Here is a 14,989-nt window from a genome sequence, read left to right on the forward strand (position 1 = left end):
TTTTGGTCATTTTAGTTTTTGAGTGCTATTTTTGTGATATAAACTTAGAAATATGCTATTTTGGAGATTTGCCATTATTTGTACGTTTCTTTCGTAAAGAACGTAAATGTTCAATTGTGTTTAAAAGTTATTGAAATGACGTTTAGAAGACGTTTTTCATATTTACGACTAAAAATTCAAAATTAATTAATAACCTCAGTCCAAAACGGAAAAAAAAAAAGAATTAAGAACCTCCAACACTAAAAAGCTATTGGCAACTATCAATACGTGACCGGATCCTGATAATTGGATCCACCGGATCGGAGAGACCCGTGGCGCCATTAACGAAGGTGTAGCTGCTCTGCCACAACAATGCAATCTCCTCGCAAGCTATTCCACGCGCGTCCATCACTCGCCACGCGCCGATCAACGGCTCTCATCGTATTAACCTCCCTAGCTATCGGAATCGCCGGATTCACATTCGGGCTCGCCGTGATTCTCTTCCCGGCTCTCCGATTAACCGGCCGTAATTGCTTGACGAACGCTCCTCCGAAGACGGTGCGAGTCGTTTGGGACGTCGTTGGGAACAGTAAGGGCGTTGGTGGCGGCGACGGGAAGAGGCATAAGGTTATGGGATTCGTCGGTATCCAAACCGGATTTGGATCCACTGGCCGGAGACAAGCACTTAGGAAGACGTGGATGCCGTCAGATCCAGAAGGACTTCGACGGTACTGATTGGTTTAGCATTCTCTTTGCCATTGGTTTGATCTGGATTTGAATTAGCACTAGTGAGCTCTGATCTCAAAATCTCACTAGATTCAGGAAATGACAGTATAATCAAACCATGGTTCTTGTTTTACTATATAGTACATCGGTTCTTGGATGCTTTCACCATTACATGGTTCTTGTTTCTTTGTAGTACATTATGGTTCTTGTTTTGTTGTAGTACATTATGGTTTTGTTTCGCTGTAGTACATTGGTTCTTGGATGCTTTGATCTCAAAATCTCTCTAGGTTCACTATTACATGGTTCATGTTTTGCTGTGCTACTTTGATTCTTGGATGCTTTCACTATTACGTTGGTTCTTGCATGCTTATACTCTATAGATGGATCAAGTTGTGTTGTCCTTTGCACTGAGTAACATTATTCTTTGCAGCTTGGAGGAATCTACAGGATTGGCCATTAGGTTTGTGATAGGAAAGACCAAGAATGAGCAAAAAATGGCTGAGCTCAGAAAGGAGATCGCAGAGTATGATGACTTCGTACAGCTAGATATAGAAGAGGAGTACAGTAAGCTCCCTTACAAAACGTTAGTGAGAGTGATTTTGCTTCTCTCTCTTTTTCCCTTCTCCAGATCTCATCTGACATAGTATGATGATCCAAAAGGCTTGTCTTCAATCTTCTTTTGTTGTTGTATAGTTTGGCTTTCTTCAAAGCTGCATATGCGCTTTACGATGCGGAGTTCTATGTCAAAGCTGATGATGACATATACTTGAGGCCAGGTGGTTATCTCTTATGGTGGATCTCTGTCTTCAGGACAAACAAAAAAGAAGTATTGGCCTTTTTATGAACTTCTGCTGTTTTGTTTTCTCCACAGATCGACTCTCTCTGCTATTGGCGAAAGAGCGGACTCACTCTCAAACATACCTAGGATGCTTGAAAAAGGGTCCAGTTTTCACAGATCCTAAGCTCAAATGGTAAGAAGGAGAGAACACAACTGAAAGTAATATATATTTTTGAATTCTGATTGGAATCAAAATTGGAATTTTGCAGGTATGAACCATTGTCTCATCTGCTGGGAAAAGAATATTTTCTTCATGCTTATGGCCCTATCTATGCTCTCTCTTCTGATGTAGTAGCAAGTTTGGTTGCCCTGAAGAATAACAGGCAAGTTCTGTTTCATAACTTGACAAAAATAATATCATAGTGTCCCTCTTCTCTTTGTGTCGTAAATAAAAATTTGTCGGGCAACTGCAGTTTCAGGATGTTTAACAACGAGGACGTAACAATAGGTGCGTGGATGCTAGCAATGAACGTCAACCACGAGAACCATCACATCCTTTGCGAACCAGAATGTTCTCCTTCCTCTGTTGCTGTTTGGGACATCCCCAAGTGCTCAGGTTCTGTCTATTTCTTTGATGAAGCTTTGAATAATTATCACAAATAAGTACTGTCTGGACGCGGCTCTGTCTTTGGATCCAGATTCAGTTCAATAACATAGACTAGCATTTGATTGATCATATAAAACTGGTGCAGGTCTTTGTAATCCAGAGAAGAGAATGTTGGAACTTCACAAACAAGAAAGCTGCTCCAAAAGCCCGACTTTGCCATCAGATGATGAGTGATCTTTTCCCACTTCTTCGACCAATACCCGCAACAAGATTGCTTCACAGAGATTACTCTGGCTCTGCTCTTTGCTTTGTCTCCGATCTTACAAGAGTGAAAGTTCTGATTATTGTTTTGAATCGCGGAAGAAAGTTGGAGGATTTTTGTCAGAGCCAGTATAATCTTAGTATATAGATTATTTTCATGTTTTGTTGTGGTTTACGATGATTTTCAAAATTATAGTGAACCAAAGTCTAGTCCATTTTGTTTGTTTTTTTTTTTCTCTTTTGTTAACATTAAAGACTATAATTCTTTTTTTGGCGCAACATTAAATTCTCTTTAATTAATCCATGATTACAAGATTTTTGAGCTCAACAGAAGTAATTTCAAGCAATGTTTTTAAATAAGATTTTACTACAAAATTATTTTGCATATACAATTTATTATAGTTTCTTTTAATTTTTTTTTTTTGTTGTTGTTAACAATATCTCAAAATATTTCTTCTCAGTTATGTAGGTCCAGTTTAATTTAACTTTCATATACATTTCTAATTTAGAAAAAAATGAAAATTATCTAAAATAGTATGGTTACATAGTAATGTTCTCAAAATAAATTTTGTTATAAAATTCAAATTTTACAAAAAAATTATAGTGATAGCATTATAAGCTACATAAATTTAGGCATTATAGAGTTATGTAATACATAAATTATATTAATTTAGTGATATACTTTGATATATAAACTAAAATATTTTAGTATAAAAACAAAACATCTGCACAGATGTACGGGTCCAGATCTAGTTTGTTTTATGATATAATTTTTTTTACGTCAAACGACCATTCTATTACTCAAACTTGAGGTGGTCTGGGTAACCAGACCGGAATAGAACAACTAATAAAAAGTAACTCCTTATAAAAGGATCTAGCAGTCTTAGCTAAAAAATTCGAAAACTGATTACACGCTCGTGGAACATGAATGATGTTGAAATCTGGGAAACATATCAGTAGAGTCTCTATCCTCTTCATTTCCGTCGCAAAGCTTGGCCAAGAATGAGGTTCATTTATCATTGCAATCAGCTCCTTACAGTCTGTCCCAAAAGTCTGACATGTTGAATGTGGAAGCATATTTTCTATTGCCCACCGCAATGTTTCTACCTCCGTGACATTAAACATGAAAGATAAGTTATTAGTATAAATGATGTCTTATTTAAAGATTTCGATTACGAAATTCGGAAATTGTATATAATGTAAGGTTCATGATTTTATTGATTAATATATAATCCATTATATAATAGCAAATTACTATTTAACATTGAGTAGTTTCGTATTGTCTTAAAATATTTTTGTGTAGTATTAGGAATAGTAACTTTTAATACATATTTAAATGAAACGGATTGTAGTTTATAAATAAAAAAGTTTCAAATACATTCTCTATATATTAAAATAGAAACATCACAATATTTTAACTATGGCATGTGTATCATCACTATAATGTTTTTTAAAGTCTTTAGAGAAATATGTTGGTCCACTAAACATATTATATACTTCTCATTAAACTAATCATGAAATTAATTAACATTATTTTTTTCTTTAAAAAAAAGTTACGGAATTACCAAAAGTAAACAAAATATATATTTAACAATTAATGTTTTTAATAATAAACATTTGATAACAATTTACATATCTTCCATTATTTTAATTTTATTTTATTAAAATAAATTAAAAAAATATTAACCATATAAAAAAAATTCATATATGTTATATTTTGAATTTTTTTTAAAAAGACTATAAACTACGAAAACAGTCAAAAGTTTCACATTAAAAAATTTATGATCTATAGTTTAAATTTTTTGTTATAATAAAATAAAAATGATCCAAAATCATATGAATAAAATCACATTTAATATATATTCAGATTAATATATATATATATATATAAATTACGAAAACAGTCAAAAGTTTCACATTAAAAAATTTATGATCTATAGTTTAATCTTTTTGTTATAATAAAATAAAAATGATCCAAAATCATATGAATAAAATCACATTTAATATATATTCAGATTAATATATATATATAGAACCTATGACATGATATAATTAAGGTTGACCAGACAAAGTTAGTATTCAACAATTATTATAATTTCATTTTGCGCATGTGCCCGGATAATCACTAAGGTATTGTTAAACATGATATTGAATGGCGACTTTTGGAAAATTTAGTTTGGTAATTTCAAATAATACCATAATATTGTTTTTAATATTAAAAGACCATTGCACTACCGTAAATACTATAAAAAATCAAGGGAACCTAAAAGAAAATCTTCTACTCCCACCGTTTTTTTAATATAAATCGTTTTAGTATTGTGCACATAGATTAAGAAATCATTAATTTTTTATATTTTCTAAACAAAAACATCATTAATTATTTACCTAACCACAAATCAACCAATAATAAAATAGAAGGTATATTATCATTGGTCATATTACATTAAGTGTTAATAAATTTTACTTAGAAAACCGAAAATGTCATATAATTTGAAACATAAAAATTTTTCTAAAAAGACTTATATAAAAAAATGGAGGGAGTATCTACTAGTATTGATTAATAAAATAAAATATTAGAAAACGAAAAATGTAGAATTTATATATACGTTTTCTTGTAAAAGTTTTTAAAAAATAAGTTAAAAATAAGTTAGGTGGATCTTTTTGTCATTATGTTCCACGTGGGGTGGCTCGACCTCTGTGTGACTGTGTCCCTATCATGTGCTGAATCTAAAGAGCATTCATTATGATTAGTCTCTGAACTCTGAATGGATTTACTCTTTTCAAATTTAAATTTCTGTATGCATTTTATAGTAATTCATGAATATATAAGAAAAGGTGTCCGTACTGAATCTAACAAGAATGAATTAATGAAACCACGTGGGATTACTGAATCTTCTTCGCTTCTGCATCTCTATAGCTTCCTCTTTTAGACGATGTCTCAGTTTCACTCCTTCGGAACGTGCATTTTCTCTGTAAACTATAGATATCGCAATACACCTAGGAGTGCCTGATTTGGTGTTCGATTTTTAACAACTTTTATATAAAAAGAAATTAAAAAGGTGACTACAAAGTCACTTAATTAATTAAAATATACATGTAAATGAAATTTCCACAGAATCAAGCGTTAATTTTGGATTCTGGGTGGTCTATGCCAGTGTGAAACAGAGTAATCACATCTATCTAACTGAGAGAAACCAGTGATGATGCTTACTCTGAGTCTCTGATGTGGCTTGTAAAGGACAAGGGTCATCTTTGACCAAATCTATAGTATATTCTTTTTTTTCTTCTAATATTCACTATTAACTTTATTTTCCCACCTTAGCATTTTACAAAAATTACTGCAAAGCGTAAACCGTCCACGGCTAAATGGGCTTCCCACACTCACTCACTCCGTCCGTCTCCCATCTCATCCGACAGACACTACGTTAATTGTTAGGAGGCTCAAAATCGTTATTTACTGACCCTGGAATCACTACATGATCTTTCTTCCTGCTTTGGCCTCACTTGCACGATATCAAGAAACACTTTCCGATAAGTCACCATCATTCCACTACTTCAGCTCAAATACGCTTAACCCTGGAGTTTTAAACGGATGTATGACAAAAAGATAAGTACAGTTTGGTGATATAAGTAGTCAAATCAATTCTCTTAAGCCTTTTCATATACCACAAACAGGGATGTTACAATTACTTTATCTAGTTTTGTAGCAGCATAATCAAAAAAAATTATTAGAAGTTAGGTTTAATTTTATACGTAATTTTTATATCAAAAAAGTACTTAGAACATTTATAAATTTTTGGTTTAAATCAACCAAAAATTAGATGTTAAAAATTTAGGAAGAACAAACAAAGTTTGAAATATAACAAAAGGAAAGTGATAAAATACTTCATCACCATCCGAGAGATTACCCACTGCTAACTATCGCGTAAATATATCAAGTCTCACCTGCTTAAAGGAAACATCCAGTTTTCTACGTAAGAAAATCATTACGTAGAGAAAATTATGACTAAACATGTAACATCCCGAATTGTGATATATTGAAAGGGTTAAGAGAATTGATTTGGGTACCTATGTCACCAAAGTTGATTTACTTTTTTCGTCACATATCCGTTTAGAACTCCAGAGTTAAGCGTGCTTGGACTGGAGTAGTGAAAAAATGGGTGACCTATCGGGAAGTGATTCGCGATACCGTGCGAGTGAGGCCAAAGCACGGAGAAAGGTCAGGTGGTGATTGTAGGGTCAGTAAACAATGATTTCGAGCCTTGAAAAATTAACGAACCGACCGTTGGAATGGGATGGAGCCCACAGACCGAATGAGCCGGTGTTGGTGGTCCATTAGCCGTGGATGGGTCGGGGCGTTACAAAACAACTCCCAATTACCTAGTACGAGCTACCATTATTAGTATATTAAGAACTAGGGTCGGTACGTGCTACGCGCGGGATATGAATTTCCAAAGTTTGGTTGTAACTTTATGATATCAAGAGTTTGTCTAAGTTTGTTCAATTTGTTATTTGTAACGATTTATAAAAGAGGGTTGTAAGTAGTGTAGGTTAAAATATTACATTACAGATTATGGATCATTGGGCCGAATGATTCTATTTTAATAGGCGACTTATACTTGCAAGAGAGGAAAGAAACAAAGTTGGCAATCTATTGGAGTTATAGTTATGTTGTGTTTTTGTTATGTTTGTGATGGACGGGCTCATGCCTGATGGTGGCGACGTGTTAGTTGTGGTATGCTATGTTAAGATGTTAACTTGCGTTGGAAGAATGCAAGGAATTATTATATGATTACGATTGAAGGTGTAACTACTATGACCAGCGTGATGTGAAGTCAATTACAGTCCGAGTTTTTGTAGTTTTTTTTTGTCTTTGTATATGTAAGAATAATTTATTTTTTTATGGTGAAATGATTTTTCTTCTAATGTGCTGAGAGATAATGATAATAAATTGAAACTGCAGTACATATGAAAAGCAGACTCATAATTGTTTCAAGGATATTAGCAAAGTAACAGAAAAACAAAATAAGAGAACATTTAAACTGAAAGGTGGGAGGAAGTTGCCAAAAAAAAATAGAAAGGTGGGAGGACTGAATCTGTAATGATCACCGTAGGCAGTTGCTATTCAAGGTAATGAAAATAAATTGAAGTTGCACTTTTTATGGCATTATGAGGATCATATCCGTTTCATATAATTGATATTTTCATACAAATATAAAAAGATTTAACATAATCAAATCATGATAATGTTAATCAGTCTATATATAGAATAATAGAATACATATAATAAAATTCATTGAAGAATCTAAACATTTAAATTTCGATCACCTAATTTTATATAATTTTAGTTTTTTATTTTTATTTTAACATATAATCAGTTTAAAAAAAAAATTGATTTGAAATTTTTTTTTGAAAAAAATCAGTTTTTATAAATTTTTCGAATTTTCATTTAAAAGTTTTATTTTGAAATCCAAAAATTTGTTTTGTAATTATTTTTAAAATTATTATTTTAAAATTTGAATTATCATTTTTTTTTTTAAAAATCATAAACTCAATCTATCAAACCAAAACCAAAAGTCTAGATTATTTAAACATATATGATTATAATTATTTTTTACCTTTTTAATGAAATTTATTTTGGACATTTTGACACTTGTGTGCTATATTTGTAATAAAAAATTCTTAGGAATACCACGGGAAATTTTACAATATCAAATACTAAAGAAAATTTTATATATCTTTCTTAACTTTCTTTGTTCAACTAAAATTTAATTTTTGAAATTCGTTATTTTTGCTCTGGTGGTAGCAGTCCTGATTCTTTACATTTTGTTAATAACATTTAGAAAGCACTTGCTTACCGATGGAATGCTAACTTTAGGTGCTGTACACTACAAGAAAACACACCGAATTCCGACGGACACCAATGTCGTCGGACATTTGTGACGGAATACTGACAAATTTCCGACCAAATCCAAAAAAATTAAGTCGTCGGAATTCCGTCGGCCATTTCCGACGGAATTCCGACGAAACATGGTTCGTCAGAATTTTCCGACGACTTTTCGACGACATTCCGATAAAAAATGTAACCGTTGTAGTCGTCGGAAGTTCGTCGGTATATTCCGACGAATTTTCGACGACATTCCGATTAACAGCAAAGTCGTCGGAATTCCGTCGGTATTTTCCGACGGAATTCCGACGAACCATGTGACCGTTGCCAACAAATATATATGACCGTTGTATAGCCGTTTGAGATTGGACAATACCGACGGAATTCCGACGGACTGCTTTACATCCGTCGGAATTTCGTCGGAAAGTCGTCGGAGGTCCGTAAGCAATTTCCTATAAATACAACCCCTCCTCATTCAACTCATTCACACTTCATTCTCTCTTCATTCTCTTTAGTCATAACAATTCCGTGAAAATCATGTCTTCAGAAGTTTATTATCGTTCGTGGATGGATAAACCTCATTTGGATCCGAACACCAATTTGCTTACGGAAGAATACGTTCAAGGGATTGGAGAATTCATGAGGCTTGTTCAACAGCAACCGGATGCAAAAAGTGGTATGTTAAGATGTCCCTGCTCTTCTTGCAATAATAATAAGGTTATAAAAGAATTTGATGTTTGGACTCATTTGTATATGAAAGGGTTTTCACGTAATTATAAAGTTTGGTACCTTCATGGGGAAACTGGTTATGAATATGGTAGTACTAGCGAACCTCAGCCTGTTAGTGAACCTCAGCCTGATATTAGGTTAGAAGAATCTAGAACGGATATAGATTATGGTGTAGGTACTGAGCAGATGGTACATGATCATTATAGAGGGGAAGAACCAAACCCCGAATCTAGGAGATTTTTTGACATGTTGGATGCAGGAAAACAACCTTTGTATCAAAATTGTAGAGATGGTCATTCAGTCTTATCATCTGCAACTAGATTAATGGGTATTAAGACAGACTATAATTTGGCTGAAGAATGTATGGATGCGATTACTGATTTTGTCAAAGGTATTCTACCTGAGGATAACCTTGCACCGGGTTCATACTACGAGGTTCAGAAACTTGTTGCAGGTCTTCAACTACCGTATGAAGTGATAGATGTATGTATTGACAACTGCATGATCTACTGGAGAGCGGATGAGACACGGAATGTATGCAAATTTTGTGGGAAACCTCGTTATCAGGAGACGAGGGGAAGAGTTCCGATCCCATTCAAAAGAATGTGGTATTTGCCTTTGACGGAAAGATTGAAGAGGTTGTATCAGTGTGAGCGCACAGCAAAAGCAATGAGATGGCATGCAGAGCATTCCACAAATGGTGAGATTAGACATCCTTCAGATGCAAAGGCTTGGAAACATTTCCAGTCAACATATCCAGAATTTGCGGAAGAGAGAAGAAATGTTTATCTTGGATTATCTACTGATGGTTTCAGCCCATTTGGAAAGCATGGAAGACAGTATTCTCTATGGCCAGTTATTGTGACACCGTACAACTTACGGCCGAGCTTGTGCATGCGACGAGAGTTTTTGTTTCTCTCAATTCTCGTCCCCGGGCCAGATCATCCTAAAAGATCACTAGATGTGTTTCTTCAACCACTAATATATGAGTTGCAACAACTATGGGCGCATGGTTTTGAGACATACGATGTTTCGCGCAAAGAAAACTTTCAGATGCGGGCAGTACTTATGTGGACAATAAGTGACTTTCCAGCATATGGTATGTTATCTGGATGGACAACACATGGGAAGCTATCATGTCCATATTGTCAAGATGACACAGATGCTTTCCAACTAAAGAACGGAAGGAAAACGTGTTGGTTTGACTGTCACAGACGATTTCTACCACCTGATCATCCATACCGCAGGAGTAAGACTTCGTTTACGAAGAACAAGCAGGTGTTTGATGGTCCACCTGAGGAAGTTAGTGGGAAAGATTTGTTGAAGCAGTTTAGGTATTTTGATGCAGAAAGGACGCCAGATGTAGGTGGACATGAAAACATTCGAGTCAATGCGGTTGGAGAGCTACATAACTGGCACAAAAAGAGTATTTTCTGGGATCTGCCATATTGGGAGAGTCATCTATTGCGGCATAATTTAGATGTCATGCATATTGAGAAGAACTTCTTCGATAATCTGATGAACACAGTCCTTAACATCCAAGGTAAAACGAAGGATAATTTGAAGTCAAGGTTGGATTTAGTCGATATTTGTGATCGTTCTGAACTTCACGTTGATGAGAACGGTACGGCCCCTTTTCCCATTTATCGGCTAGATGGTGCTAGAAAAGAAGAGTTCTTTGATTGGATTACAGATAAAGTGAAATTTCCTGACGGATATGCATCAAATTTGGGGAACTGCGTTGATAGAAGCGAAGGAAAGTTTACTGGCTTGAAGAGTCATGATTGTCATGTAATTATGCAGCGCCTCCTTCCGTTTGCTTTTTCAGCATTATTGCCACGTAATGTTCATGAAGCAATTGCAGGTATATTATATTTTTACAATTTAATTTATTTTTATATTTAACAATTATGCTTATATAAACTTAATACTTACGAAAATTATGTCTTTTATCTATGTAGGGATTAGTGTTTTCTTCCGCGACTTATGCAGCAGAGTAGTGACTGAAGAGGGTATTAATAATTTGAAGACAAACGCACCAGTCAGCATGTGCAACCTTGAGAAGATATTTCCTCCATCATTCTTTGATGTAATGGAACATCTTGCTATTCATCTCGCAAGAGAATTGGAACTTGGTGGTCCTGTGCAGTACAGATGGATGTATATTTTTGAGCGTTATATGCATCATCTGAAGAAGATGGTCAAAAATCAAAGCAGGGTGGAAGGATCTATAGTGGCACAGGTGATCAATGAAGAAACTGCAATCTTTGCTGAAAATTATTTTCCACCAGAAGTGCATACAAAACACCGAAGACCTGCTCGGCATGATGATAGAGGGGAGAGAGCAACATATCATGTTACTGTCCCAAGCATGTTCAAGGAAATAGGACGACTTAGTGGAAAATTCACGAAGCGGAGACTTACGGACACTGAGCACGCTCATTTGCAAACATATTTGCTCACCAACTGTGAAGATGTTCTACAATATGAGAGGTAAAAATATTTATTCATTTATTGTTAGATTAATATTCAATAAATTTATTTCATATTGATAATATTTTTGTATATAGTGTATATATGGCGGAGTTGCGTATGACTCACAGGCATGCAACAGAAGATGAGCTTCGACAACTTAGAGATAACGGATTTGCTGCGTGGCTTCGTAGTTATGTGAGTCATATATCATATTACCCTATGCAAATGATTAGTTTAAATTTAATATATATAAACTAATTAACTTTTCAATCATATATGTTTTTAATTTATAGGTGAATGATGGTTTGGCCAGAGGTCTTGTGTTCGATGATTGGATACGCGAATTTGTGCAGGGACCAAACTATGTGGTCAAATCATATCCTAAATTTTGTACGCGAGGATATGCATTCACAAGGAAAGGTCATTCTAAGACAACATATGATGCTGGTGTTTCATCTTCTTCTGGTGACGATGTCTACTACGGCAACATAAAAGAAATATTGGAAATCCAATTTCCTGGAATGGTTGGATTGCGTTGTGTAGTATTCTATTGTGATTGGTATGACACCACCCCAGATAGAGGAGTGAAGATTGATGCGTTTGGTGTTACATCAGTTCATTCGCGGCGGAAACTTCAATATTATGATCCCTTCATTCTTGGTTCGCAAGCTGATCAGGTATGTCAATCTATTCATAATTTTTTACCAATATAATTAATTAATGTTATATATTTTACTAATACTTGTATAATTGATATGTATAGGTGTGCTACATCAGTTACCCTCGGGTGACGTACAGAGACGATCCATGGGTTACTGTAACGCAAATCAACCCAAGAGGACGAGTGGATGGAACTTCTGATGATGATGAACCATTGCAACCAGAGTCTACCAGCAACGCCCAGGCAGTTGAAGATTTGGAAAATGTTCAACTCGTTGAGAATTTGACTGTGTTTGGACATGATGCTGTCGTACATTCAGAGCCGGAAGCCGAGGTTGGGGAGTTTGATGAAGATTCAGAAGATTCTGATTAGTTTTTTTTTTTTTTTTTTATTGGTCCGTCGGAAATCCCTCGCAATATACCGACGACATAGCGACGACAATGGGTTTCATTGAAAATTGGAAAGGTCGTCGGTATTTCGTCGGAAAATACCGACGACATGTGTTTCTATAAAGTTTCAATCATAAAAATCTATAAATTTAGATGCCAAAACTATGAAAATAACACATAATAAGTGTTTAGTATAGTATTAGATCGCAACCGTTCAAATATAACAACTCATTAAAATATTTATGTATGCATATCATTGTTTTCATAACATCTCATCTTAACATTATATACTTATACAATCATATTTATATAAGCTTACACTACAAAAAATGTTATTGTGTAAAATCGTGTTATAAAACATTTTTATTGTTAAATCTTTATGCAAATACTATATATATTATCAAAGATTTGGATTTTGCATTTAGAAACTTGAAATCAACACCCTAAACACTAAGTCGTCGGAATTCCGTCGGAATATACCGACGGAATGTGTCCGTCGGAATATACTGACGGACACATTCCGTCGGAATTTCAATTTGCCCGGGAGAACCAAACCGCTTGAAAATTTTCGCGAATTGACATTTGGTATATTTTAATTATACCGACGGAATACCGACGAACCCGTGTCCGTCGGAATTGTCTAATATAATAACCCTCCTCCTTCTTCTTTCTTCGTTATCTCCGCATCTCTCTCTCTAAATTCCTCTCTCCACCGGCGATTCACCGGCGATTCCTCTCTCTACACCGGCGATTCCTCCCTCTACACCGGCGATTCCTCCCCCAAACCCTAAATCATGTAAGAATCATCCCAAACCTTCTTTAATCTCAATTGTTTAGGGTTTTGGATGTTAGATCTCGGATTTTAGGTTGTTTGATTGATAGTTTAGGATATATAAGTTAGGATTGTTGTTTGGATTGTTGTTTTAGTTTTTTTTGGAACATTTTTTGATTTTTAAAAACGTTTTTTGATTTTTAAAAACGTTTTTTGATTTTTTAAAACGTTTTTTTTTTATTTTTAAAAACTTTTTTCAAGTTTCCAGTAATGAAATATATATAATAAAACGTTTTTAAAATTTTTTAAAAATATTTAACAACATTTTTCTATATTTATAAATTTTTTATAATTTTGTATACATATATATATATGTAAATCATGTACAATAAAAATTTTAAAATTTTTTATAATTTTTTATAAGTTTCCACTAATAAACTATGTATAATAAATTGTTTTTTTTAAAAAAATATAAATATTTAACAACATTTTTCTTCATTTATAAATTTTTAACAACATTTTTCTATATTTATAAATTTTTTATAATTTTGTATACATATATATATATATATAAAAGGTTTAATAGTTTTTTTTAAAACGTTTATAAAACCTTTTGTAAATATATAAATGAAAACATTAAAAATAGAAATGATTTGAAAATATGTTTGATGTATTAATTTTTTTTTAGGGCCGAGGATGAAGCCCGCCCCGCAGCCCGTCTTCGACGTAGTTCGGTGAGCAGTTCCCGTGCATCGGGATCGTCTCATGACTCGGTTCCCGCATATATTCCCGCTCCAGCTCCCTCTGCCCCTCACGCTGCCCCTCACGCTGCTGCTCAACAGGATCCGGGGGTCATGCCGGTTCATCTATTGGTTCAACAACCAGGTCGAGAGCATCTCCCGTTTCTCCAACCCAACCCACGACGAGGCCATAGCACTTGGTTAGTATTTTTTTTATTTGTACCGTTATATTTTTTCTTTTGATTAACTTGCTAACTTGTATTTTTTTTAAAGGTTCACCAAGTCGAAAAATGGCATTAGCCGGAGCATCAACCAGATGATGTACTCCATGCTCCGTTTTGGATATCCAAAGTGGAGTGTGATCCCTTCCGACGAACGAGAGTTGTGGTTTCGTCAATTTGCGGTATAGTAACTCTTCATTTTTTAAAGTTTTTACATTTTTTTAAATATATTTACTTATTAAATTGTGTTTGTTTTGTAGCAAGAGTTCAACTGGCACTCCGATCTTACGGAAACAGTCCGTAAGAAATTCAACGAAAAGGCCATGGACTCTTACACAAAGCAGATAAACGCGTGGAAGACAGTTTGGCAGAAGAACAAGAAGCCACGGTTCATCAACGGGACGGTGTGGGAGCAGTTGATAGCTCATTGGGAGAAGGAAGAAACTGCAGAGACGTCTTCTAGGAACTCCAGGAACCGGAAGAGCGATCGTGGCGGGAAAGGTATGTATGTGCACAACCTCGGCGCTTGCTCTATGTCTACTAAGGAGGATGAACTTGTAAGTTTTTTATTATTATTTATCTTTATATTTTTTAAATAAATATTTTATATATTTCTTGGCTAATAATGGCGGTTTTTTTAGATCGAAGCAAATGACGGTAATCCCGTTGATCGTCTCCAACTCATTAAGGTGGCTCACACTAACAAGACGACGGGTCAAATTCAGGACCCCGTGATCAAAGGTGTAGTTGATTTGGTGGAAGCT

General features: G+C 34.5%; 1 protein-coding gene across 1 annotated transcript; it reads left to right on the forward strand.

Moving 5' to 3' along the window:
- The first annotated feature begins 206 nt into the window (after positions 1-206).
- LOC106436426 (probable beta-1,3-galactosyltransferase 14) lies at positions 207-2,666 on the forward strand. The gene is made up of 7 exons (XM_013877390.3): positions 207-707; positions 1,136-1,288; positions 1,399-1,481; positions 1,577-1,676; positions 1,753-1,866; positions 1,957-2,099; positions 2,236-2,666. Exons 1-7 carry the CDS (start codon positions 352-354, stop codon positions 2,322-2,324), a joined length of 1,038 nt encoding a protein of 345 aa, XP_013732844.2. The 5' UTR covers positions 207-351; the 3' UTR covers positions 2,325-2,666.
- Positions 2,667-14,989: the final 12,323 nt, after the last annotated feature.

The sequence above is a fragment of the Brassica napus genome, chromosome C6, assembly GCF_020379485.1.
Source record: "Brassica napus cultivar Da-Ae chromosome C6, Da-Ae, whole genome shotgun sequence".
In the NCBI taxonomy this organism is placed as follows: Eukaryota; Viridiplantae; Streptophyta; class Magnoliopsida; order Brassicales; family Brassicaceae; genus Brassica; species Brassica napus.

Excerpts from the sequence above, each read along its gene's own strand:
- LOC106436426 (XM_013877390.3), top strand. The coding sequence starts at position 352 with ATGCAATCTCCTCGCAAGCTATTCCACGCGCGTCCATCACTCGCCACG. Across the intron at positions 1,289-1,398 it reads AGTAAGCTCCCTTACAAAAC|TTTGGCTTTCTTCAAAGCTG; the intron begins GTTAGTGAGAGT and ends GTTGTTGTATAG. Across the intron at positions 1,867-1,956 it reads GTTGCCCTGAAGAATAACAG|TTTCAGGATGTTTAACAACG; the intron begins GCAAGTTCTGTT and ends GGGCAACTGCAG.